Source organism: Carettochelys insculpta, chromosome 1 (assembly GCF_033958435.1).
Source record: "Carettochelys insculpta isolate YL-2023 chromosome 1, ASM3395843v1, whole genome shotgun sequence".
In the NCBI taxonomy this organism is placed as follows: Eukaryota; Metazoa; Chordata; order Testudines; family Carettochelyidae; genus Carettochelys; species Carettochelys insculpta.
In genome coordinates, this window is record NC_134137.1 from 233,920,429 (window position 1) to 233,946,727 (window position 26,299).

Consider the following 26,299-nt stretch of genomic DNA (forward strand, 5'->3'; position numbering starts at 1 on the left):
CTTGAGGACGGCAGTGTGTTGGTCACTCTGTCCTTCCATGATATTCCAAGGATGCGCCTGAGGCAGCGCAAGTGGAAGATGTTCAGCCTCTTTTCCTGGCGGGCATACAGGGTCCAAGTCTCGCTGCCATAAAGGAGGGTGCTGAGGATGCAGGCTCTGTAGACTTGCATTTTGGTGTGAGTGTACAGCTTGTTGTTATTCCACACACTCTTGCTGAGTCTGGACAGAGTTGTGGCCGCTTTTCCGATCCTCCTATTTAGCTCAGTCTCCAACAACAGGGTGTCAGTGATGGTGGACCCGAGGTAAACGAACTCATGGACGACCTCTAACGTATAGTTGTCAGTGCTGATTGATGGGGATTCAGCAACATCCTGACCGAGTACGTTTGTCTTCTTTAGGCTGATGGTAAGCCCAAAGTCCTTGCACGCTTTGGAGAACTGATCCAGTAGTTTTTGAAGCTGGTCTTCTGTGTGAGACACTACAGCAGCATCGTCTGCGAACAGCATGTCTCTGATGAGGACTTCCCGCACTTTAGACTTAGCTTTCAGCCTTGCAAGATTAAACAGTTTCCCATCAGATCTTGTGTGCAGCAAGATGCCCTCTGTTGAAGATCCAAAGGCATGCTTCAGGAAAAGTGCGAAGAAGATCCCGAACAACGTCGGAGCAGGCACGCATCCTTGTTTGATGCCGCTCCTGATTCTGAAAGCATCCGATAACGTGCCGTCATATTGGATGGTTCCTCTCATGTCTTAGTGGAATGGCTGGATCATCTTGAGTAACCGTGGAGGACAGCCTATCTCGTGGAGCAGTTTGAACAGACCATCCCTGCTGACCAAGTCAAAGGCCTTGGTCAGGTCAATGAAGGCTATGTGGAGTGGCTTCCTCTGCTCCCTGCACTTCTCCTGCAGCTGTCTTAGAGAGAAGACCATGTCAAAGGTAGACCTCTCTGCACGGAATCCGCACTGCGATTTGGGGTACACCCTCTCAGCAATCTTCTGGAGTCTGCCAAGGATGACGCGAGCGAACAGTTTACCAGTGACGCTTAGGAGGGAGATTCCACTGTAGTTGTTGCAGTCGCTTCTGTCTCCTTTGTTCTTATCCAACGTTACAATGTTAGCATCGCGCATATCCTGTGGAACCTCGCCCTCTTTCCAGCACAGGCACAGTAGCTCATGTAGGGGTTCCAGGAGTGTGTCTGCGGCACACTTGATTACCTCTGGTGGTATACCATCCTGGCCAGGGGCCTTTTCTGCTGCAGTGCTGTCGATGGCTCTCTTCAGTTCATCCACAGTCGGTTCCTGATCCAGTTCGTCCATTACTGGTAGGAGCTCGAGGGCTGCGTCAACCACAATGTTCTCGCGTGAGTACAGCTCGGAGTAGTGCTCAACCTAGCGCTCCATCTGTTTGGCTTTGTCAGCGATGACTTCACCAGATTTGGATTTCAGAGGTGCCATCTTGTTCTGGGTGAGTCCTAATGCCTTCTTCATACCCTCGTACATTCCTCTGAGGTTACCAAAGTCAGCACAGGTGTGGATGCTGCTGCATAGCTGGAGCCTGTGGTTGTTGGCACAGCACCTGGCTGTCTGCTGTACTGTTCTTCTGGCCGCTCTAAGTGCTTGCTGGGTACTCTGGCTCGGAGAGCATTTGTACTCCACGAGTGCAGCGCGCTTCTTTTCAATGACTGGAATCATCTCATCGGAGTTAGCTTCGAACCAGTCATTCGTGTTTCTAGCTCTTCTTTGAAACACCGACAAGGCTGCGTTGTAAACTGTGTCCCTCAGATGTTGCCATTTGGATGTCACATCGGCGCCCCCAGGGCCGCTGCGCAGATTTTCCTAAAGAGTCTCTCTGAACTTTTCAGCTTTCTCCGAGTTTGCCGTCTTTCTGGCGTCAATGCGGGGCCTTCCAGCAGGTTTAGAGCAGTACAGCTTCTTGGGTCTCAGCTTGAGCTTGGAGCAAACTAACGAGTGATCTGTATCACAGTCACCACTATGATAGCTGCATGTCAGAAGGACATTTTTGAGGTTATTATGCCTAGTGATGACCACGTCTAGTTGATGCCAGTGCTTCGAGCGTGGGTGTCTCCACGACACTCTGTGCTGTGGCTTCGTTTGGAAGAATGTGTTTGTGATGCACAGATTGTGGTATGTGCACAGTTCCAGGAGACACTGTCTATTGTCATTCATTTCATTTTTCCCACACCGAAGTGTCCTAAGCAGGAAGGCCATAAGGCCCAATCAGCTCCAACTCTTCCATTGAAGTCACCCAAGATGTACAGTTGTTCACGAGCAGGTATTTGTGCTACAGGAGCACTAAGCACGTCATAGAACTTGTCTTTTACTTCTGGTGTGGCATACAGGGTTGGAGCATAAGCGCTGATCAGGTGGACAGGACCAGCGCAAGTTTGAAGCGTGATCTGAAGAAGTCTTTCTGATCCGCCCATGACTAATTCCACCATTTGTAGAAGGGTGTTTCTGACAGCAAAGCTAGCACCATGCTCTCTGGGTTCTTCTTGGGCTGTACCCTGCCAGAAAAAGGTGTAGTCCTTTTCCTTTAGAGATCCCGAATCTGCAAGTCGCGTCTCTTGCAGTGCAGCGATATCAGCTCGGAGCCTCTTCAGTTCCTCGTTGATGACAGCGGTCTTTCGGGTGTCACTGATGGCCTGAAGATCTTCAGTCAAGCCGGTCAGCATGGTCCGCACATTCCAGCAAGCAAGCTTAGATTGTTGATGTTTCTCATTTCTTGTTGATTTTCTTATTTGGTTTGCCTGGTTCCCAAATTTCAGTCACTTGTCAGGTTCAGGAACCTTAAATCTCATGCACCCAGCGAGGCAGGTGAACTGTGGTGGGACAGTACCCTATTGGCTGGGGGCTGCCCAGCTTGAGGTGGACGGTGACTGTCCAGTGAGATGCAAGGATCTCTCTCACCATCGAAGGCAACCCCGGCGCTTATTCTCTACGCCAGTCGAGCAAGAGCTTATAACCGGTATCTGTTGCCTCCCGTGTTGATGCAACGCTGTTCAGCGATGCCGGAGTACCTCTCCGGGCGCGAGCCTGGGCACTTTCTATGGAGACTCTGGGCTGCCTAGACACCAGTGTCCCCCTCTCGGCTTTACTGATATAGTCCAAAGGAGAGGATAACCTCCATGTCTGGTAGCAGCTCAGCTGCAGGAGTTGCTGGGACAGTGCCAGAAGTTGACACCGAACCGCCTTCGGACTCCACTCTGGATTTTCTGTCAGGGTTTACTCCCTTAGCCTTGCTCCTTCCCAGGATAACCCACAAGGCGGTGGGGTGTGGAGAATGTGGTTAAGGATCCCACTACTTCATACCTCCGTGTCGCCACGAGTCACCATAGCTCCCTGTGGAGCAATGACCTCATATCCCCGGGACCTTTCTCCCCACCTTTTGCCCCCCCCCCCAGCTACCATCACCATAGGACCCTCCCCAACCCACTACCCCCATCTGCTCGCATGTCCACCCTCCTCACTGCACTGGCCCCTCTCCCCCCAGCTGCTCTCGGTGCCCCCCGCTCCACCTTCCCCCATCACTCTTGAGGCTGTTCTCTTCAGAGACTCCTTTTCCTGATAGTGCTGCCTTGCAGGGCACAGGTGGAACACCATACCCAAGCTCCTCTTTTGAATTTTGAAGCACACAGCTACAAATATATCATAACATATACTGTGTACAGAGCCCTGTGTTTTTTTTGTTTTTTTTTTTTTTAACATCTCAACCCAATTACTAAGGCCAGGCCTACGCTGTATACTTAAGCGTAACTGGGTATGCCTGCTTTGGCAAGCATGGAAGAAGGCACAAAGACCACAACAGCCAAATACAAAAAAGCAATGATCAGTTGGTATTTTCTTCCAATCATGGCCCTTGGTGCATCCCTCTCCCTTGAACTAGTTCCTGCTCCTTGATGTTCAGACTATGCCCTTCCTCATTCTTTAGTTATTTTCTTTCCAGCTTCCCTGTTAAACCAGGTATTCCTGCACCTTCATCATTGTTGGTCTTTCTCCTTATTCCTTCCATTGTGACTGGAACTTTTTAGCACTGTGCCAGGAGCTGGTTGTTGCTGGAGGATGATCTCCTTCATGGTAACGTGCTTGAGTATGTGAAGTCTGGAATTAGCACTAGTTTTGAGTAGGGGAGACGCTGGTTTGACGTCTGTCTCATCCCTCCTCCTCACTGTTTCGTTGCTTTGCCAGTACTGGGGGTGAGGGTTGGGGTGGGGGAGGAGGGAAGGAGGAGGTGGGGTGTAAAATCCCATTTAATTAACTTGGTTAAATGTTAAGTTAAGCTTGTTAACCAATTAAATGGGGAGGGGTGGCCTTGAGAGACCACTCCAGCCCACAAACGAGGGCTGCGTTAGCCATCCTGGAGCACCTTCCATCCACAGCAGGCCCCCTTGGGTGGAGTAGTCCTCTGTGCTCGGCGGGCAGGGGCTTCTTAGGACAAGGCTTACCAGTTAACTATGAACGTCTCTAGGGGGAGCAGTGAGCAATTTGATCCTCCTATCACTGAAGGGCATACCCCAGGGTTGCAGAATATCGGCAGCATTTTTTCCCCACCTTTCTGTGCAGTACAGACTTTTTGACAGCTGTCCATGGGTCTACTTTAATGCTGGTGATGGCATGCAGGGAAAACAGCACCTGCAAACTTATCTCCCTGCCCTGCTCCCTTCTCCCTTGCTGCCCCCCAACTATCTTTCTGAACTTGTTCCTCAGTGGAATGGTTCATGCACAGTTGTGAAGGTACTTCCAGGTTAGTTTTCTGCTGGTGTACTTCCATCCTCATTAAACAACAAAATCATTGTCCCTCAGAAAAAAATATAACTGTCATGTTATTCTGACACTGTAGTTACAGCACTTGGGAGAACTGAGGCAGCAGGATTTTACTTTCTTTCATGTAGGGGTGATTGGTATAGTGGGAGACTGAATAATAATAAGCTATGGATTTCACTGGAGTTTATCAAATGCATTAGTTTCCTTCATATTTCAGTAGTTTTCCAGGTTTTCATTCTTTGTGGACGGGTCAGGAATTCTCCATCCTTCCTGCCATCTCATCTGCTAATTCTGAAAGATTTCTCCTCTTGTGGATCATCAGCTGTTCAACAGATTTCACTTGGAGCATATACATGATGCGGAGCTGTCTGTATTAACTCAGTTGTGTCTGCATACCATCCACCCCGTGACAGATAAGGGGGAAAAGAAGGAGGGGTTCTGAGATCCACATAGGATCTTCAGTGTTTTAGTTTTAGGGGAATTATTCTGCAGTTTAATATGGCTTCAAATACAATAATTGTGAAAGTTCCCCAAGACTGAAGTTCATTGAAGGAAAGGTAACGGGGAAGCTCTGAAAATGCATGGGATTATTGTACTCTCACCTGTTTTGTGGGATGTTGTCATCTTATTCCATAAAGATAAGGCTAATAGTTTTGTCTCAAATCCCAAGTTTGCAGCTTTCAGTTAGGTTTCCTTTACACGTACTATCCATTTAACCAACATTTGATGGTGATTCTTCTGGTTAATTTCCTGTCAGTTTTTCCACCAACAAATGGCATTCCCTGATGTATTGTATTTTTTTCCCTCAATTATTTTAATTCTACTCCTCACTCTTCTACCCCTCCTCCACCTCAGCAGCTGCCTCTGCCAGGCTGCAATAAGTAGCTGGCATAGGTATGCAGGCACAGCATGTAAAACAGCAAGTGTCTTTAGTGCAGGTGTGTGCCTTCAGGAAACTTTTGAGGTAGAATCAACCTAGAAATGGCCTAATACCTTAATTTTTTTTTGGCCGGGGGGGGTGGACGGGGTGGAATCCCTTGTAATGTATGTGATTAATTGTATAATGCTTTGAAAGCATGTCCACAGCCTCAGCCTTCATCTCCTCAGCTCCAGCACCTGGAGCCAGAGGGGGGGACCAGGTCTCAGATCCAGAAGGTGCTCCACCCAACTCTTCTCCAACAGACCACTCCTCATCTTTTCCCAATGAGGCCATAATTCTGGGGGACATCTCCCCCCTGGATGACCTCAAACAGTTTCTCAGGAGTTGTTTAAGAGGGTAGCAGCGAGTCAGGAGGTTCAATTGGCAGAGGTACAGGAGAAGCACCACTGTCTCCTCAAGAGCTTGCAACCTGCTCACAGGTTGAAAATAGCCATCCCCCTAGATGAGGCAATATTAGAGGCAGCCAATGAGATCTGGTAGACACTAGCCTCTGTCCCAGCCACAAATGAAAGGGCGGACAGGAAGTATTTTGTCATGGCAAAAGGGATGGAATTTCTTTTCACCTATGCCCAGCCCGACTCTTTAGTTGTTGAGGATGCACAGTACAGTTTGAGAGTACCTGAGTACAAGAACGTGATCACAGACAAAGATAGTAAGAGGTTAGTTTTATTTGGGAGAAAAAATTACGCATCAGCCATGCTTCTACACAGGATTGCTAATTATGCTGCACACTTATCCAATCACACTTTTGCTAATTATACAAAATTAACCACTCTTATGGAACATCTTCCTGAGTCCAAGAGATCTGTCCTCGAGCTTATTGTCCAAGAGGGCTACGCCTCCTCTGGAAACAGGCATCCAGATAGCCTTAGACATGACAGACATGGCTGCTAGATCCATGGCAATGGCAGTTACAATGAGAAGAAGAGCTTCATGACTGCAAATGGCAGGGGTCCCCAGGGACCTGCGAAACAAAGTAGAATATTTACCTTTCAACAGGGTAAACTTATTTGTAGAGAAAACTGACAAACTCCTACATTCTAGCAAGGACTCGCATACCACCCTACACATGCTGGGGATGTACACTCCCCCCTTACCCGGTTACAGTTGCAGATGCTACACACCATACTAGTGGCGGTACGTCCAGTAGACAACAGCAGCACCACCAGCACTGGGGGTTTGATCAGTCATGCTCTCGACCCTGACCCTAGAGACGATGAAACCTAAATGTTCGTAACCATCCTCAGCAGGCTAACAAACAGCAGGTTTGACTCTTTGGTTGAGGGCTGACATACCATTGCCATTGTTGCTCTACACTAATGCACATCACCCACCTTTCATCACCGATTTAAGACTGTACTACAGCCAGTGGTCTATGATTACATCAGATCAGTGGGTACTGGAGAGTGTGTCATCGGGCTATGCAGTAGCTTTTCTTTCTGTCCCACCAGCCACCTCGCCCACCCCATTCCCCCTTCAGGGACCCCTCTCACGAAGACTTACTGAGAAAAGAAATTGAACACTTCCTTTCTGTCAGAACTGTGGAAAGGAAACCAGGTGAGTACAAGGGGAAGGGGGTCTATTCTCACTGTTTCCTTCTGTAAAAGAGGACAGGTGGATGGAAACCTATATTAGATCTTCAAAACCTAAACTGTTACCTCTGGAAACAGCGGTTCAAAATGGTAACCCTTGCATCCATATTCCCTGCATTAGGCAGCAAACCAGTCACCACTGTCCTCAACCTTCAGGATGCTTATTTCCATATCGCCATTCACCCCGCCCATAGGTGATTTCTTCAGTTTACAATAGGCATGGATCATTTCCAGTACTGAATCCTCCCCTTCAATCTTTCAACCGCTGCTGGGGTGTTCTGGAAGACCTTGACAGTAGTAGCATCATACCTGTATCGAAGGGGTGTCATAATCTTCCTTTATCTTTGATTGCTTGCTAAAAGGCCACTCAAGAATGGAAACGCTGTGGTAACCACCGTAAGGCAAGCCTTCCAATCCCTGGGACTTCTGATAAACGACTCAAAATCTACACTTGAGCCCACTCAGAATTTGGAATTCATCGGTGCTCGACTGGATGCGACCATGGCAAGAGCCTACTTACCTGTCCAGTGATTTCAGAGTATCCAGACACTAACTGATATTATTCTACACAATCCAGTGGTTGAAATAATTACATGCTAACATTTGATGGGCCACATGGCTGCCAAGACTTACCTAGTCCAGCATGCCAGGCTACACTTCAACTGTATGCAACATTGGATAGTGTCTGTCTACGCTCCCACAAAAAGACATGTGAACAGAGTGGTAGCACCACCAAGCCGCGTTTGAGACTCCTTACAATACTGGACAGATCAAGGAAACCTTCTATCCAGTGTTCCCTTTCCTCAACCACAACCCTCTTTCCACATAGCCACAGATGCGTCCCCCTTAGGATGGGGAGCCCATATGGATGGGATGTTGGTCCAAGGCTGATGGTCCCATCAGGAGATATCCCTCCAATTAAACTTTCTGGAATTCAGTGCAGTTTTCAACACTTAACAAGCACTTCCAAAAGTACATTCTCAACGCAACAATTAAAGTACTTACAGACAACGTCACCGTGATGTATTATATCATTTGTGAAGGCGGTGCACGATCCAACTCCCTTTGTAGAGAAGCAATTCGTCTCTAGAATTGGTGCATTTGAAACAATGTCACTTTGGTGGCCTCGTATTTACCTGGTGTCAGCAGCATTGCACCAGACTGCGAGAGGGAGCTTCGCAGTGACATCCTTCTTCGTATCTTTCAATGCTGGGGATTCCCCACCATAGACCTCTTTGCTATCTACAACAGAAGGTGTTATTACTGTTGTCCCAAAGCAGGTGTGGGCCTGGGCTCCTTGGGCAGTGCTTTCCTTCTCAACTGGAAGGGGCCACTCCTTTATACCTTTTCCCCCACAGCTCTCGGACTGAGAGTCCAAGAAAAGGCCAACGTGGAAGGGGCCAGATTGATCCTAGTGGCGTCTGCATGGGCTTGTCAGCATTGCTTTTTGTTTCTTTGGTGAATGTCTCTGTGCCCTCCATACCCACTTCTCAACCTTACAGACCTCCTGACTCAGAACTGGGGATCACTACTGCACCACCAGCCTTGCACCCTCCCCCTCATGGCCTGCTTCTTAATTGGCTGAGCGCATTTGAAGATCTTTGCTCCACATGGGTCAAAGAATGCCCATTCACAGCAGGAAACAAAACACCTAAACTGCTTACCTGTCCTAAGGAAAAGATTGGTGTCTTGGTGTTCCCTACACCACACGGATCCCAACATAGCTCCTCTGCTCAAAATCCTTGACTATATATGACACCTAAAGTAAACAGGTCCTAGCACTAGCTTCATTGAAAGTGCATCTCTTGGCAGTTACAGCTTTCAGACACTCCATAGATGGTACATCAGTGTTTGCCTGTCCTATTACTAAATGGTTCCTAAAGGAACCTGCAAACCTCAACCCCCCTTGGAGACCTGTTCCCCCACCATGGAGTTTAGAGCTGGTGCTTGGATTGTTCTCCAGACCACCATTCGAGCCCATGACTACCACTTCCGTTCAAATGCTGACTGCAAATGGTCTTTCTGCTCATTGTCACATCTGCCTGCAGAGTTAGTGAGATGACAGCCCTGATGGCAGTTCCACTATATACAGTTTTTAGCAAAGAAGGTGTAATATTAAGACCTCACCTGGCCTTCATCCCCAAAGTCTCCTCTCACTTCCATATCAATGAGCCAATTATATTACCCTCTTTCTATCCTAAACTGCATGCTTTAGCATATGAAGCAGCACTTCATTTTCTGGACCTTTGTAGAGCGTTGCTTTCTATATAGACGGGACTAAGCCATTCTGCAAGACTGACTGACTGACAGTCTCAGTCACTGATCATTCCAAAGATGGAGCAATATCCTCTGAATGAGTTGCAAAACTCATCACCTCATGTATCAGTATGTGCTGCTCTGTCCGTCATACACCACTCCCAGCTCAACCTAAGGTGCATTCTACAAGAGTGGTAGCAGCATCAATAGCTTTCTCAAAGGTGTTTCCCTCAGGGATGTTTGCTGCACGGTGACATGGGCATCTCAGCTTACATTCATGAAGCACACATCAGCAGTGCTTTCAGCCATGTCAAAATCATGAATCTGAGACCCTCTTCTGCTCTTTCTGGGTACTGCTACTCAGTCACCTATCATGGAGTATCCATGGGGACATCACTTGGAAAAGAAAGGGAAGTTACTCACTTTGGTGCAGTAACGATTGTTCTTTGGGATGTGTCCCACCCCCCCACGGGTGCTCCATGACCCACCACCTTCCCTGCTCCAGAGTTCTTTTGATATCTTTCAGATCTCGAGGGGGGTGGAGGGCAGATTTGAGGAACTGATGGAGGCTGGATCACATGTGTGTGTAAAAAGGTATGAACACTGCAAGGCACTGGCTGCACATGCACAGTCTAGCTGACCACTGCTTTGGAAAAGTCTGTGATCTGGAGTGCCAGGATGAGCTCGACACTAACTGTGGAGCCCCCGGGGGCAGGGGGGGGAACACATCTCGAAGAACAATTGTTACTGCACCAAGGTAAGTAACTTCCCTTAATTGTTGATGCCCTGCAGTAGAGAATTCCACAGGTCTGATTTATGCCGCATGAAGATACGTTGCCTTTGATTTTTTTTCTAGATTTACTGGTTGTTTAATTTTATCATGTACCTCTTTGTTCTCTTGTCTCACATCGGAAGAGGAAAGACTATCTGGGTTTCACTTGAACCCTGTGTAGTTTAGAAATCTTCCTTCAGTTCCCCACACAGCCATCCTTTTGTTTTAATATATTTTTTTTTAGGGTGGTGAGGGGGAGATCAAGGATGGGGTCCCAGAAGGAGCGCAGCTTCAACAACAAATCCATCGGAATCCCTCCTATCGAGCACGCTATCGCCGGTATGTACCATCTAAACCATCATTGGCATAGAACTAGGGTATATGGTTCTCTGTACTCCTCCCTAGTCTCTGGTACCTCAACAATTGGCAGCATCTTGAAATTTGTCACACTTTACCTGTTCTGTAATAAGAAAAATAGCAGTAAGTCTTGGAGCCTGAGTCCACTGCTGTGGGATTAATAAAAGCAGAGTGTGGCTGTTCTCATTCAGGCTTATGTCTGTGTTCTGAGCCCTTCTATATAAGCTGGATCACAGTTCTGAAACCCAGCTCGAGTGGGAATGACTGCACTTGATCTGGAGCCTTGTTGTGTGCACTCCACAAACCTGAAACAGTAGACCTGGATTCTGAGTCTTGCTGCCATGTTCTGAGTTTATTGTTATTATTATATTTCTTTGTCGTGTAGACAGACCACTTGAGTCTTGCCTTTCAAGATCTGTAAGGACAGCTGGAGTCTTGATTTTAATCAGGGCTGTATTCTGCTGCTTGTACACTTTCTTTGGGGACTTAGGAGTCATGTAGGCTTGAGGGAGAGCCTCAAGATTAGGGACTTGTCTGCATGAGGAAATGCATATGCAACAACAATTCTCTTGTGTGAACATTTATTCCACACTGAGTGCCTTCATGTGATTTTTAACTTAATTTGCTTGGGAAGTGGATGGAGCTAAACTGCACAAAGGCACTCTTAGTGTGGAATAAGAGTCTGGAATAGATACTGTGCATTCTACTGTCTTCCCTGAATAGATAAGCCCTAACTTTGTTGAATGGTCGAGATAACTGACTGAGGTGGGGATAGGGGGTAAAGGCGAGGTTGTTGCAGTTGCTGCTACTGAAGGAGAAAATGTGGTGCTTTTTAAGAGACTACTTTTTGGAAGGGATTAGAGAGTGTCCTACTCTTCCCCACCCTCTGCCCCAGAAAACAAAATGAATGGTTAGTTGACTGGGATAAAAATAACAGTGACAGGTCAGATGGATTTCATATGAGCACTGTTGCTTTTGAATAGCTAGTTCATGGACTCTTTGAGTTACATGATTTCAATCCTTTGCCAGCAATATAGGATTGTTCCCTTCACTCAACAGGAAATTCTCCAGTCCTAGTATTAAATGACTCAAACAGTAGAGCTTCCATCAAGTTGGTTGAGGTGATCACTGACTTCTTTGGTTTCATGAGCAGGACTGTTGTGACAGACAGATTTAGGTAAAGTCAAGGCGTGCCTAAATTATCATCCAAGGCTTGAACCTGGAAACCACAAAATTTTTTTCAGACGTGGGTCCACCTCTAATGAATTTAAACCCCTCCAATTTGAAAGGATCATTCAGACGCTTGTCCTGGATGTGGCTTATTCATCCCACAAAGAGGGCACGATTGGTGAGTGAGAGATAATAGGCCCTGAACTGCATTCATCTGGAATAAGGTCAGATCTCTCGGCTGTAATAACTCCATATTACGCACACAGACTGTCAGCACAGATCACACACCTTCTGTTAGAACTGGGATTGAGGGTTTGCTGTTAGACATCTATTTTTGGAAAGCTGTATTGGCCATGATTCCTGTGGTGAGGATCAGGATGACTTATGCCATATAACTAATGAAAACTGTGGGGTGGGAGAAATAAGTTGTTTTTAGTCACCATTATCAATTGTATTGGCTTGTCACTCTTAAACCAAACTTTTCTGGTCAGGTAGGAAAGGAAGCCTATGTGGGGTGGGTGCGTGGGTATCTTGTTCTTTGCTTCAGGGAGATGGATTGGATGAACTCCTGGATCTGCACTATCTCTGATTTCCAGCTGAACCTAATTAAAGTTTGGACTGCTAACTGCTAGAGTTCAAAGGAAATTTTGTTTGAGTTTGATTTTTGCCACCAGGGGAGGTTGTTCTTCTGATAACAGTTGTGTGGTTTTTTTTTGTTATTTTTTTTAATTCCTGTTTTCCGTGTGTTCCCTTGGTCAGAGGTCCCCCACGTCCACGCCCTGCACCAGTTGTTGGAGAGGCTGAAAACAAGGAGAACCAACATGAGTCTAATGCTATGAGCCAACAGCTATCTCGCCGCGGTTACCGGCGACCGTACAATTATCGGCGCCGACCTCGCCCGCCCAGTGCTCCCTCTCAAGATGGCAAAGAGGTGAGAGCATACCCAGGAGTGGGAAGAGGGTAGATTGAGTTTCAGAAGTGGTGCTGCCAACATGCACACCTATATAGCTGTTTTATAATTCTTCATGTGCTGCCCATGTGCCTAGCACTGTGCTGAAAGGCAGGTGTTTTATAATTACATGTTGAGGTTGCCAAATCTGGTGAAATGTGAGGGTGGTTGTATCTGATATAATCATCTGTCCCACTAGAAACTTGTTCAAGAACCAACAAGTCATTTCACACATATGTTAAACAGCCATCCGATGGGAATTATTTTTTGCCATTCCTGAACTGGAACTATTGTCCTTCAGGTGATGGAACTCTGTTCGCTTTCTTCTCTCCTTTGGAGCCATTTCTCTTTCTTCAAACAAGCTGCTGTATTGGAACCAGAGTTGAAGGTTCCAAATCCCTTTCCTCAACAGATTTGAACATGTCATTTGTGACGTTTAGCATGAAAGGCTCTGAGTTACATCCTCCAGTCCACATGAGATAGCTGATTGATTGCCTTCCATGCTGGATCTGAATTAGAGGTAGTATCCTAAAAGCCAAACTCTACTATGGTCAATGTTTGATGATTAAATTTTCTTGGCGTTTCCAACCCTCAATTACTCATTCTAATACGGTATAGAGGAAGGGGCTGGAAATCCATCATTTGCTTACTTCATGCAACTTTGTTCTTTCAGACCAAGGTGGCTGAAACAACTGCTGAGAACCCTGCTCCAGTGACTGAGCAGAGCAGTGCTGAATAATGTCCAGCTCCTGAGGCACTCTTTACCACCCACCAGGTAGGGAACATAGGAAAATCCAGAGTCAGAGAGTTTCCTCTTTCGTTCTGCTGCCAGTTACTAATTGGTGAGTCACTACCATCATTGTTTACTGTTTGCACATGGACAGAGCTGTCTGCATAACAGCACAGGCTCACAAAAGTCACTTGACAATATTATCACAGACACTGCAGCTTAAGGGAGTTGAGTTTTTTGATGGTAGCCATGAAGAACTGGTATGCTGGGTGGGCATTCAAAGAGCCCAACCAGCTTCATCTGTGTCCATATGGTACTCTCTTGGGACACAAAACATCTGCAGAAAAGTCTGACTTGGAAGGAAGGAAATTTAAAACAAAATACTCCTCTTTATTAGAGCATGCAGTAAATCCCATATCTGATAGTTCCACCTGATGGCCAGTCTATGGAATATGACGAAATTTCCTTATATTGAGTAACACAATTACATTCCATACCACAGAATTGATTTCAAAATCTTCAGCATTTCTCTTAACTATGTGTGCAGGATCCCTAGCCCCAATCCCAGAGGCATCTCCAGGTGGAGGTTTCCTTTTTCATGACATTAGACATCCAGCCAGCTCATCACTATATGTTTTTCCCCTAAAAATATATTTTTCTCTGCTGTGGGGTCTGCCCATAAGCTCCTATCCAAGCCACTAAGGTTTAGGAGTGGGAGAAACACCAGACATGAGTAATAGGGCTAGAAGAGACACTTTATCCCGAAACAGGTTCTATCAGGAAGACTCCTGAAGATTTTTCTGGGGGCTCAGCCTTGGGGCCAAGTGCAAACCTGGTATAACTCCATGGATATCAGTGGAATTGAATTAGTGATGGATTAGGGCCCCTGATACTTAAAGGCTTGTACCATAATTGTATAATATGAAGAGATCATTTTCTTTCTGTCTACACCAGGAATGTCAAATTGTTTTATAACAGTGTTGGAACACTAATGTGTTAACACTGGTCCAGTAAGGTTGGTGGTTCTTTGAATATTTGTTCTTGTGTATTCCAGTTAGATGTGCATGAACAGGCATGGTGACCTGAAGATTTTCCCATAGCAGCACATGTAGGATCGGCCTGGGTGTCCTCTGAAGTTGTGCCTTCATGGCACCCAATATAGCACCCCACTGACCCCCTCCCCTCCTCAGTTTCTTCTTACCGCTGGTGATGGTAAGCTGGACTGTCTGGCTCTTGCAAGGATGCCCTTTCTCTCAGTTTCTCTTGTCGTTATTGTTAGTGTACATAGTTTAGAGTTACAGCTCTAGTGGGGAGGTCCCTCACCTCCCTTTTTTATCCTGACATCCTTGGAACTGTGGTATGCTGTGGTATCTGGGGTTTAAATCTTGCCAGGACTGTGCTAGGCCAAAAAGTGACCTGTACTCCTCTTGTTTGCACTGCCTAGGGGAGGGTCACCAAAAAGACTGCTGCTGCATCTGTAGAGAGTTCCAGCCCAGAATTCTAAAAGATTGGCAAAAGTGGCTAAGAGCTCACTTCATGGAGGAGGCTGTGTGCCTGCAATCTGACCCGAAGCCTGGAGACCCAACGCTGAGCACGTCCTTCTCAGCACAGAGTGCCCCAGCACCATCCTCTTTGGCGCTGAAAAAGGATGCCCTTAAGCGCCACCCTAGGCCCTCTAAGGGAGTACTGGGAAAGCGCCGGTCCTAGTCACCGGTGCCCCAAAAACAGAGGAAGCCAGATGTTTGGCCTTCCTCCACACCTAGGGAAGCACGAGTTTGGGAGGACAACTCTTCCCACTCAGCAAGTAGAAGTGTGTTGACTCCATACCTCTCACTCGCCCTGGGAGGTCAGGTCCACATCCCCATCATTCGCCAAGCCTGCTGCAAGCTCCGTCGACTCTGGAGGCTTTGTAAGCAGCTAAGGACATAATGTCTTATGGCACCCAGGCTGAGAAGTTCCCAGCACCACTGTTGCCAACATGACCCCAGGGGAAAGACTGCCATGATGTCCAGGCGCATGTCACCGAGCCCGGAGTGCCCTGAGCTGCTGAGCAAAGAGTGCAGCAGGTCTCCAAGCTCCCACGGCTTGGTTGCATAGAGGTTCAGCATGTTTGTGGTCATTGGTCTCGGAGACTGGGGTTGGAATAAGAATCCTACTGGTTGAGGAGGAGCTCCACCAGAAGATGGAGGTCCAGATGCAAGTGTACCCAGCACTCGGTGTGCTGGCGTCTATAGTGGCAGATCATGTCACAGTAGCCCTTCTGGACCTCTGCTCTTTCTATCAGTTCCAAGGGGGCTTCCAGCAGTATCACTCGGCACCGTCCTTAGTGGTTTCAACCACGTTCATGCTTCCATCTGCAGCTCCAGCACATGTGGTGCCACCCTTGAGGGTGTCAGCGTCTCCTACAGTGCTGATATCCTTGTCACTGGTGGCTGCAACACAAATTCAGCACCATTGACAGATCCAGGCATCCTACCATCCTTGGTGACAATGCACATATCTGCAGTTTTGACACCAGGACTTGGTGTAGGACCACTTCTGACTTTCTGCATGATGGGAGGACTTTACTCATGGCACTTGTGGTAGTCCCCTCGGCACCAGGAAATAGACCATAAGAATGCCCTGCATTGGAGGGAGGGGATTGCACACCTATCCTAGCACCATTGTCATCATCTTCATCAGCTGAGAAACTACCTGATGCTGCAGTGGCCCCAGCTCTCAAGGACATGAAGGTCCTCCAAAAGCTGCTCCACAGAGTAGCCCAAGGTGTGGGCAGCAGGGTGAAGGAAGTAGTTGAACAATCTCCATCAATGGTGGACAAATTTTCCTTTGCCCCTTCTCAAGTATCACGGCCACTAAGAGATAATAAAACTTCTGTGGCAGGACTTTTGTGCTTCAGGACTCATTGGCCACCAGAGCCTGGAGTGAGGACCAGCCCATCTTCCATTACCCCAACAGTGAAACATTATGAGAGCTGCTACTTCCTTACAGGGAATATGAACACCTAATGCACATGTACCTCCACCAGAGTCTCTTGTTGTGGATGCCACAAACCCCAAAGCATGAGGGATTTCAATGACCTTCCCGCAAAAATAGGGAAGTCAAGAGGCAAGACTTCTAAGTCTCTATCAAATAGGCTTTCCTCCCAAACAACTCCGAATTGCCCAACCAGCACGCTGTGCTTAGCAGATGGTCTTTAAACACATCTGCCTGTTTGGTGAACTTTGTGGAGTTACTACCCACAGACTGTCATGCTGAATTTTCCTCATTTGTGGAGGAGCAAAAGGTTGCGTTGAGGGCATCCATACAGGCTGCACTGGAGATTGCAGATGCAGTAGCTAGGGTGGTGGCCTTGGGGGCGGGGTTGGCCATGAGGAGGGCCTTATGGCTCCAAGTGTGGGGTCTGTAATATGAATTGCAGCAGACCATGTGGGACCTGTCTTTTGAGGATACTATCCTTCTGTCTGTTTTTTCCTGAGAACAGACCACAAAGTCTCAAGGATTCTACGGTGGCCATGAGGTCCTTGGGACTACACGTTCTAGCAACACATTGTAGGCACTTTAGATACCACCCTACCACCTAATGTTTCTTCCCTCCATACCATGACGATAATTCTAGGAGCCACAATCTAAGTGGCAGAAGGAGGCTGCACCCATAATCTGGCCAGAGAGCTGGACAATCTGTGCCTTTATCAGTCCCCAAACAGGCCTTTTGAAGGCAGTCAGGGATGGCATACCAGAACTTGCATAGGATCCACCCCCTTTCCTCTTTGCTTCTTGACTGTCCCCCATATTTGGTCCAGTTCTCATCCCTCCTTTCCTTCCAAGTCCCTTCCCTGTCCCTCTTCAGAGATCCCTTTCACAAGCAACTCCTCATCCAGGAGGTGCAGTCACTCCTATCTCTGGGGGCAGTAGAGGAGGTTCCTCGAACACTGGGACAGTGGTTTTTACTCCCAGTATTTCCTAATACCAAAAGCAGACCCATCCTAGACCTGAGAGATCTCAACAAATTTCTAGATAAACTCAGGTTTTGAATGGCTTCCCTGGCCTTTATCATTCCTGCTCTGGATCCACTGGACTAGTATGCTGTTTTCATCTTAAAGGAGCCATACTTCCATATATCCGTAAGTCATGCCTACAGGAAGTATCTTCAGTTTTGTGGTAAATGGGGCTTTTTACCAATTTACTGTCCTCCCTCTTGGCTTTTCACTGGCATCACAGGTTTCACAAAATGTATGGTGTGGTGGTAGCATTCCTCCACAGGAATCGAATACAGGGGGTCCCTGTTATAAGTCCACTTTATAGCAGACCAACTTATAATGGGGAATTAATACCCATAAGGGATAATGTAATTAGCTGGAGATATGTTCCCAAAATATACAGTTCACACAAGTATGTATACATGTAATATACCTATAACCCATAAAAACAATAAATAGAAATAGATAAGACGTATATTATTTTTACCTGGTAAATGGATTTGATGTGCTTGATGGTGGAAGTAGGGAAGCAGGAAACAGTTCCCCTTGCTTGGTGAAAGTTAGGCTGGGGAGAAGGTAGATGGGACGGGGAGTCATCCAGTGCCATCTCTTCATCATCCAAAATGTCAGGTTTTTTTCATCCTCCTCAACACCTTAAGGCTGTGCAACAACCATTGGTCCTACTTCTTCCGTGTCCTGAACGTCTCTAGCTTCTTCCATGACTGGTTCAGGTTTCTTTGCTTTCCAAAAGAAAGACTCTAGTGTCGTGTGCTTGCCTGCACAAATTTTTGCATCCAAAATTTCTTGATAGCATGACAAGCTGTCATTTAAAAGATGTGCAACCTTGGAAGAGCGATCAGTCAGATGATCACAAATCTTGATTGTGTCAGCGATTTCATCGGCAAGGTTAAAAATATGGTGAAGAGATTTCACTGTAAGTCCTTTATCTCCCTTGTTTGTTTCTTCTTCATCTTTGTCCTGGCTTTCCTCTTTAAATGCTTGCTTATTTAGCCCTTCCAAGTCTTCATTACTTAGAGGTTCTGAATGAGAAGCAAACAATTTAGTCACATCCTCTTCATCAATGTTGTCAAACACCATCTTAGCTAATGTCACCAGTTCCTTTCGAATGGTGGTTTCATTGAAACCAACAAAGACATTCACTGCTTCAGGGTAGATTTCCCCCCCCCGCCCCACCATACTGTTCACATATCACTTATTTCATCCCATGCTGCCCCAGTGTGCATCAGTGCATCCATTGTGTTAAAAGTTTTCTAAAATGGTTTTCCTTCACTGTCTATATTCTTGATGAGTCTCCTGAAAGTTCTACATAGATTATAGGCTTTAAAGTTAGTGATTGCACCTTGATCCATTGGTTGGATCAGTGACATAGTACATGGAGGTGAAAACTTAACTCTAATGTTGGGGTGTAATGATTCATAAGCTTATGTGGAGCAGCATTGTCTATAAGAAGAATTTTGAAAGTTAGATTTCACTGCCCGCAATATATTTTTCATTTCTGGAACAAAATAATCCATGAACTGGTCATAGACTGTTTGTTTTATTATCCAAGCCTTTTGATGAGACTTCCATAGATGGGAAGACAAGACGATGTAATTTTTCATGGCATGAGGGTTCTCGCGCTGGTAAATTAGTAGTGGTTTAATCTTCTTGTCTCCCTTTAGCATTGCCACCGAGCAAGAGTGTCAGGTGGTCTTTTGAAGGCTGGCGCGCTTTTTCCAGCATTTGTTTCCAATATAATCCCATCTCATCCACATTGAAGACTTGTCATGGATTGTATCTTCCTTCCTGAATGATGTCAACTGACACTTGTCTGCTTTGGCTGGCTCCATGTTGGTGTTTGCTGTTTCACTTTATACTCTAATGTTCTTGAACCCCTGTCATGACTGGAAACTGTGAATAAGCCATGGCTAACATAAACTATTTCTTCCTTAGAAGTGCCTCACATCTCCCTGCTTCTCTTTATCCTTCAGGAATTCAAATAACCTCACTGCCTTCTCCTGAATGGTACTGAGACTTGTTTTTACATGTTCTGCGTACGCAAGTCATCCAACAATGTAGCCATCGTCTTCATCATTTCCATCACCTTGCTTCTTTGCTGAGCAATCTTTACAGAAGAATGCCAAGTCACATGCTTAGCCTTGTGGTCCCTTGAAAAGTGACTTAAGTGTGGATCTGTGTGATGTATAATGAATTTAGTTTCCTTAATTGATGACTTTTATATGCAAGATGACTTATAATGAGGTGACTTATAATGGGGACCCCGTACAGGTGTTACCTTGTCTAGATGACTGCCTGATCAAAAGCCATTCAAGCAAACAGGTGCAGGCTCATGCAGAATTTGTCAGAAAGACATTTGACAGCCTGGGCCTTCTCATAACTGAGAAGTCCACACTACCCAGTCCAGAGACGAGCATTCTGGACTCAACCTGGGCCAGGACATTTCTTCTAATACCAGGATTCCAAACCCTGTCACATGATTCACGGTCACAACTTCCTACCACCACAACAAGAACTTGCCTCAAGCTCCTAGAACACATGGAAGCTTTCACAAACATAGTGCAGCATGGCAGATTAAGGCTCCTGTTGTTCCAGTCACGGTTAGCATAATATATTGATCAGCCCAGGACAAACTGGATAGAATAGTGATACTTCATCATGAAGTATTGGACTTTCTTCTGTGGTGGACCAACCCAGGTAAAGTCTGTTTTGGGTTTCTGTTTTTCAGCCCCCCAGACATTCTTGACATCACTTGGGGCATTCATGTGGCAGGTCTCAGGACCAAAGGCTTGTGGTCTTAAGAAAACGTGCATCTTTGTCAGTGACAGAGCTCAGATTGGTGAGACTAACATATCACGCTTTCAGGGATGACCTAGAAGGTTATTGTGTGTCAGTTATGATGGGCAATACAACCGCAGTGTTCTGTGTCAACAAATGGGTGTATGCTCCTCTATGCGAGTAGTACATTCAATTCTCACGCAAGCATTTTACCTCCCAGGGATGTACAGTGAGCTAGCGGAACATCTCAGCAGGTCCTTCCACAATCAAAAGTGGTCCCTTTTGCCTGGACATGGTGATTTCAGTTTTCCGGAGGTGGGGCTTTCGCCTTATCAATCTGTTTCGTTATGTGCCACAACAGGAAGTGTCAGTGGTTCTGCTCCTTCCAGAACCACATTCGGGCTCCACTGTAGACACTTCTCTGATTCATGTGAGGTCCTATCTTGTACATATTTCTCCCCATCTTGTTACTTCAGATGGTATTTCTGAAAATCACGTGGGAGCACACACAGACATAGTCACTTCTCAAGCATGGCCTCGGCAGCTGTGGTTTTTGATGCTCTTGATATTTCGACGGAGACACTGATAACATTACCTCTTTGTCAAAGCCTCTTGACTAAAACTACAATCTGGAGTCTCTGCGCCTCACAGCACGGAAGCTCAGTGGTTGAATCCCACTGAACTTACTTGCTCGGACCAGGTCAGACAGATCCACCTTAGTAGCAGGAGGATCCATCAGGGCCACGTACCTTGCTAAATGGAGGTGATTTTCAATCTTGGTGACAGGACCTCATTCTTCTCCAATGCTGATGCCCCAATTCCACTCCTTTTAGAGTATGTCTTCCACCTAAAACAGGAAGGTCTCTCCCTTCTATTCCCTTCTGTCAATAAGGGTACACTTAGCGTTGTCTTTGCATTCCAATCCTGGTATAGAGTAGCTGGGAAGAACTAACTGAGGAGGAGAGGCGTCAGCAGGGTGTTGTATTGAGTGCCATGAAGACATGACTCTTGAGTATCAAGGCTGATCCTAAAGATGTTACTATAAGAAAATCTTGTGGCCATCGTGCACTTGTGCACATACCTAATAGGAGTAGATGTGAACACCCCATCTCAAAGAACCATCTTTTTTCCATCATGTGGTTCTTAGATGTTATGCATTTAACAGACTCAGCAACATCCTTGTAACCAAGTCATGAGAGAAACAGCTAAGACAAGCCTGAGAACTTTGTCGCAGTAGTTTGTCTCCAATCACACAACAGCATTTCCACAAAACAGCCACGTGTCAGTAGCTATGTTGCTTCACTGTGTTCATGCTGGTGAGTTCTGGGAATCCTTGGTAGTGTCCCATACCACCTCAGCAGGGGACAGAGTGCCTAGCAGCATCAGCAGCTTAGTGTGGAGTACACTACAGAATGGCCACCTGCTGAAAGATACACGCATTGTTGGGAAGTGGCTGTCTTGTCTAAATAGCAAAAAAAAAAACACCTGTAGGTAGGCAATTGTGTCCCTCATGGCTGCTGAAAAACGCCGCACACTGTGACCAAGGTTCCCTGTAATTCGCTAGGCAGTGTTACTGTTCAGATAGGGAGCTGCCTTGCTAGAGGAGGGACACATCTCCTTTGGTTGCAGAAGTTCCTGCTCAGGATGATGGAGCATGCGATTTGGTGGTGGGGAGTGGGTTGGGAAGGGGTGAGTGGGAGGGGAGTTTGAGGCATTCTTTCAGCTGGGCTGTGGTAGCCACTAGTTGCTTGTGCTCCCTCCTCTGGTCCCAGCACTCTCTTGCAGACTCCAGCTGGGCTGGGGGGCAGGTAGGCTTGGTGAGGTGGAGGGTGGGCAGGTATTTGTGGAGTGTTCTCTGTTCTTGGCTGCAACTGTTGTTGCAGGCAAGCAAAGGTGCACGCCCTGCTCCCAGACTTCATTAGCCACCAGAGTCTGGAGGAGTGATGACCAGCCTTCATGCTAGGATACCCCCCATCTGCTACTCATTGACCTAAGATGACAGGGTCACTTGCTGACTCACTAGTCTTGACCAATAAAAGTTACGTTATGAGACTGGTGGGGGGAAGAACCCTCAGAGGCAGGACTCTCTCCCAGCCTCTGGCTGGGCTGGGGTAGAGGAAGCTGACTGCATTACGTTGGGGAAAGAGGATGTGAGTAGGTGCTCACATCTGTATGATGAAATGGAAAGTGAGTTCGGGTGTCCTGTCGTACTCTAATTTGGGTTGCATCAAGAGTCAGAGATGCTTTCCATCTCAGCACAGCAGCCCTAGTTATTTTCCACTGTTAGGCTTATGCGGGAAACACAACACATTGAATCCTCTGCAATTCTAGATGAAAATATTTTTCACCTAGTATGCAGAGAGAAAGATAGAGTTTACTTTTGGCCATGTTGGGGTTAACAGGTGTCCATCTGCCTGGAGATATTAGAAAGCTCGGGCTAAAATTTAGTTTGTTTGGAGAGAAACAGATCTGGAACAGAGATTTTAATGCATAATCTGCTTCATTTGTTTTGGTGGCTTTCTACTGTAAAGCATTTATGCTGCTTTTGTAGATCAGATTCAGGCTTTAGTGAGTGACACGGGAGCATAAGGTTTATTAGCTCATGAAATTTGTATGATTCCATTTTGAACAAATTTACATTGGTGTTAATGGTTTTGGATAACAAAGAAAATAATTTTTACGAGAATTTTTGGAGTTTTGTAGATATCTTAAAATTCTGGTTTTAATGATTTTTTTTAAATCTGTGTTTAAATAATTTTATAGTGTATTAATCTGGAAAAGCTTTACCAGAGAGACTGTTTGGCCAGGAGATTTCCAAAAAGTTTTAAAATTTACTTGGGAAGGAGCATTAGGATTAAGTCCAAGTCTTTGCTGCCTGATAGAGTTGTGGCTAGTAAATGTATTAATATTTGCAAGGAGAGTATGACTATTTCTAGTTAACTCAACTCAGTTTTAAGATGCTTAACAAATGGATGTATGGATAATATGCACACAAGTGGGACATTTTTGGCAGATGCTTCTTGTTTTTTGAACAGCTTTTATGGTGGTTATTGTGAATAAGTTCATTTGAGGCTCTGGTGGGTTTTTTTTTTTATAATTTTATTAAATAGACATGTCTGTTTATATAGCTTTTTCAGAATGCCCCATTTGGATGTGTTTACTCTAGGTTGAAACTCTCTCATCCAGCACTCTGTAATCTGGCAACATCCCTCACCCAGCAGGACAATGGATGGTGCTGGACGAGAGGGCTCTGGCTGTCCGACATGCAGCAGAGTTCTGCTAGTTGCAGGAAGCCCCACTGGCAGCCTGTTCTAGGCAGCACCATGGCATGGAGCCATACTGGGGTTGGGGAGCCCCACTATGGGGAGCCCAGCCCCAGTTTGAAGCCCTATCAGCAACCCCACGGTGGGGAGCCAGCAGGGAGCTGGGCTGTGGCATGGAGCCCTGTCAGCAGCCTGACAACTGTGGGGAGGCTTGCAGCCTGGGGGCCAGACCTCTCCTTATTTGGGACCACTCAGGTTCCAAGGGTGCTGGAAGAGGAGGGTACAGCCTGTAGCTCGAGTTTGTGAAAAAGAATCCTCATACCTATACTACAGGGGTGGTATAGTAAACCCTCGATTCACCAGACCCCTGTTTACCGGCCTTCATAAATAATGGGCTGCCTACCAGTGCCCTGCCTTCGAAAGTGAACGCTGACGACTCACAAGAGCAGCTGGAGGAGCCGCCACTGGAGCCACAAGAGCAGCTGAGACCACTGCCACAGCTGGAGGAGCTGCCCGAGTGGCTGGGGCCATCTTCTCTGGAGCTGCCATGTGCTCCTGCCACCTGGGCTGGGGCACATATGTGGGCAAGCGGCAGTTGTGTACACACCCCACCCGTGGTGGGAGGAGCACATGGCAGTGGTCCCAGCCACTCCAGCGGCCTCAGCTGCTGTGACTCTGGTGAGTTGCTGGCATTTTTTTGGGGGCAGGGAAGGATGCTGGGGGGCCCTGGCTAGGGGGCCCTGGCTAGGGGTAAGCACTACAGCGAATACAGTCAGCCTTTCGGATTAACGGACTTTCGGCATAAATGGATACCCCTCCCCCGTTAGTCTTTTAAATTGAGGGTTTACTGGTTTTAATTTTCTGTGTGTTTTGAGTTCGTATTAAACATCTTCAGCATTGCTCCTTGTTAATTTTCTCAAATAATATTGAATATTTTTCTTCCATACCTATGAACTATTTAGAATATGTTTGTAGCCAGATTTGTTCTTGTTGATACTGGTGATACACATTCATACATCTTCAATATTGGTGTTGCACATAAGAAATTTCATTCCTCCCAAAAGAAAATTCAGCCGTCCCAAGGATGGAAAATGTTAGAGGGAGCACTGACTGTAATTGGGCACAACTACTAAGTATGTTGTGCATGTATAAAAGCTGTGTGTAGGGCCAACAGTCTTACGGGTTGATTGTTTTTATACCAGGTTAAAAGTTAGTGCAGAAAGAGGCCTAGGAGTTAATGGAACAGAGAGTATTTGAAGAATTAAATAAAGAAATTACTTGTTTGATTTGACCTTTTCTACAGGTGTCCTAAAGTGTAATTACAAAAATAACACCAAAGAAAGATCCAAGCAATAAAATGAAAAGAAGCGACAAAAACTATGAAGATTTGAAATATCGGAACTTAAGAGAAATTAAACATACCAGCACCTGAGATCCAGGGAACGCCTGCAACAGATGCATTGAGAAAGAGAGTCACAGCAACCTCCCCAGCTTCCACAGCAACTGCGGGGATTTTTAAATTTCACCATTTCACTATTGTATTCTCTCCCCCTCCAGTTTGTGTGTTTTGTTTTCTTTCTGGTACCAAAGGAGGAAGGGGTGGGGGAGAGAATCCAACCAAAGAAATGAAATTTTAAGTCAAAAGCTTTTTTACTGGATGCTGGTGCTAAAACCTCCCAGGTGGTGTGATGAGGGACTTTTTGTTTGTTTGTTTTTTTTTGTGCCAGTCCTGCTTAATTTCAGGACATGGGGAGGAGAATTTTCTGCTTTCCTTTGTAAGAGCTATATAAAAATGTGCAGTGTGGGTGACGTTCCTCACAAATAAAAATGATGTAACTTTCAAAAACCAAAACAATGAAAGATAGAAGTCTCTTTCATGATTACTTTTTAAACAGCATGGGCTACTGTACTGTTGTCAGCACAGTTCATTATTTATTAACAGTGCCCAGATAGTGTGCTGGACAATCTACAGAAGAATTCAGAAATGCTTGTGTTGTGTCTATTTTGTGCTAACACAGCCGAGGCACAGTGGTCATAAAGTAGCTATAATAACCCGTCCCTAGAACTACACTTCTGCTGTCAACAACCGTTATAGCAAACTGTATATTCCCTTGAATTTCGAGGGACTGCATATGTGCATTCCATCCTTGGATGCATGTGCCTCACCTGCAGTTGTTTGGAAATTTTTCCCTTATGGATATGTACCTGACTACTTCTGCATACTGGTATAATGGGCCCAGCCTTCTCAGAGCCTCCTCAATTCCTTCTTACTGCCCATGACAGTCACTGGAAATACTTGGTGTGCCTTAGTAAGTACTCCATGCATTTTGTTGAAAATTTATAATAGTTTTCAGGTTTAATAGTTTTTCTTCAACTACATTCCAATTGGGTGTGTGAGCTCATGCATCCGTAAACACGGTAGTAGCTGGAAGATTTTTACCCCAGCATTTGTGGGGTTGGTCTGGGTGCCCCCTGGAGTGGTGCCCTCTATGGCGCCCCATATAGCACATTGCCAGCCCCTTCTCCCAGATTTCCTTACCATTGGTGACAGTAGCTGGAATTCCCCTGTGCTAATTCATCGAGTGTCATAGCAATTAGTACTGTAGTGTAAATAGTGTTTTTCTTCTATTATGTCTAATTCTTAGTGCTAAGTTATTTTACAAGTTTGTAGATTGCTAGGAGGGCTCTTTGTGGGGAGCGTATCTTTCTTCCC

At 46.1% G+C, this 26,299-nt stretch overlaps 1 protein-coding gene across 1 annotated transcript in view; it reads left to right on the top strand.

The window, feature by feature from the left end:
* Positions 1 to 25,446, top strand: part of YBX3 (Y-box binding protein 3) — a 47,766-nt gene extending 22,320 nt beyond the window's left edge. Inside the window, exons 6-9 of the mRNA XM_075002189.1 lie at positions 10,586 to 10,680; positions 12,628 to 12,799; positions 13,491 to 13,592; positions 24,890 to 25,446. Of these exons, the coding sequence (XP_074858290.1) occupies positions 10,586 to 10,680; positions 12,628 to 12,799; positions 13,491 to 13,556 (333 nt within the window). The 3' untranslated portion in view covers positions 13,557 to 13,592; positions 24,890 to 25,446. The remainder of the gene's footprint in view (positions 1 to 10,585; positions 10,681 to 12,627; positions 12,800 to 13,490; positions 13,593 to 24,889) is intronic.
* The last annotated feature ends 853 nt before the right edge of the window (positions 25,447 to 26,299 follow it).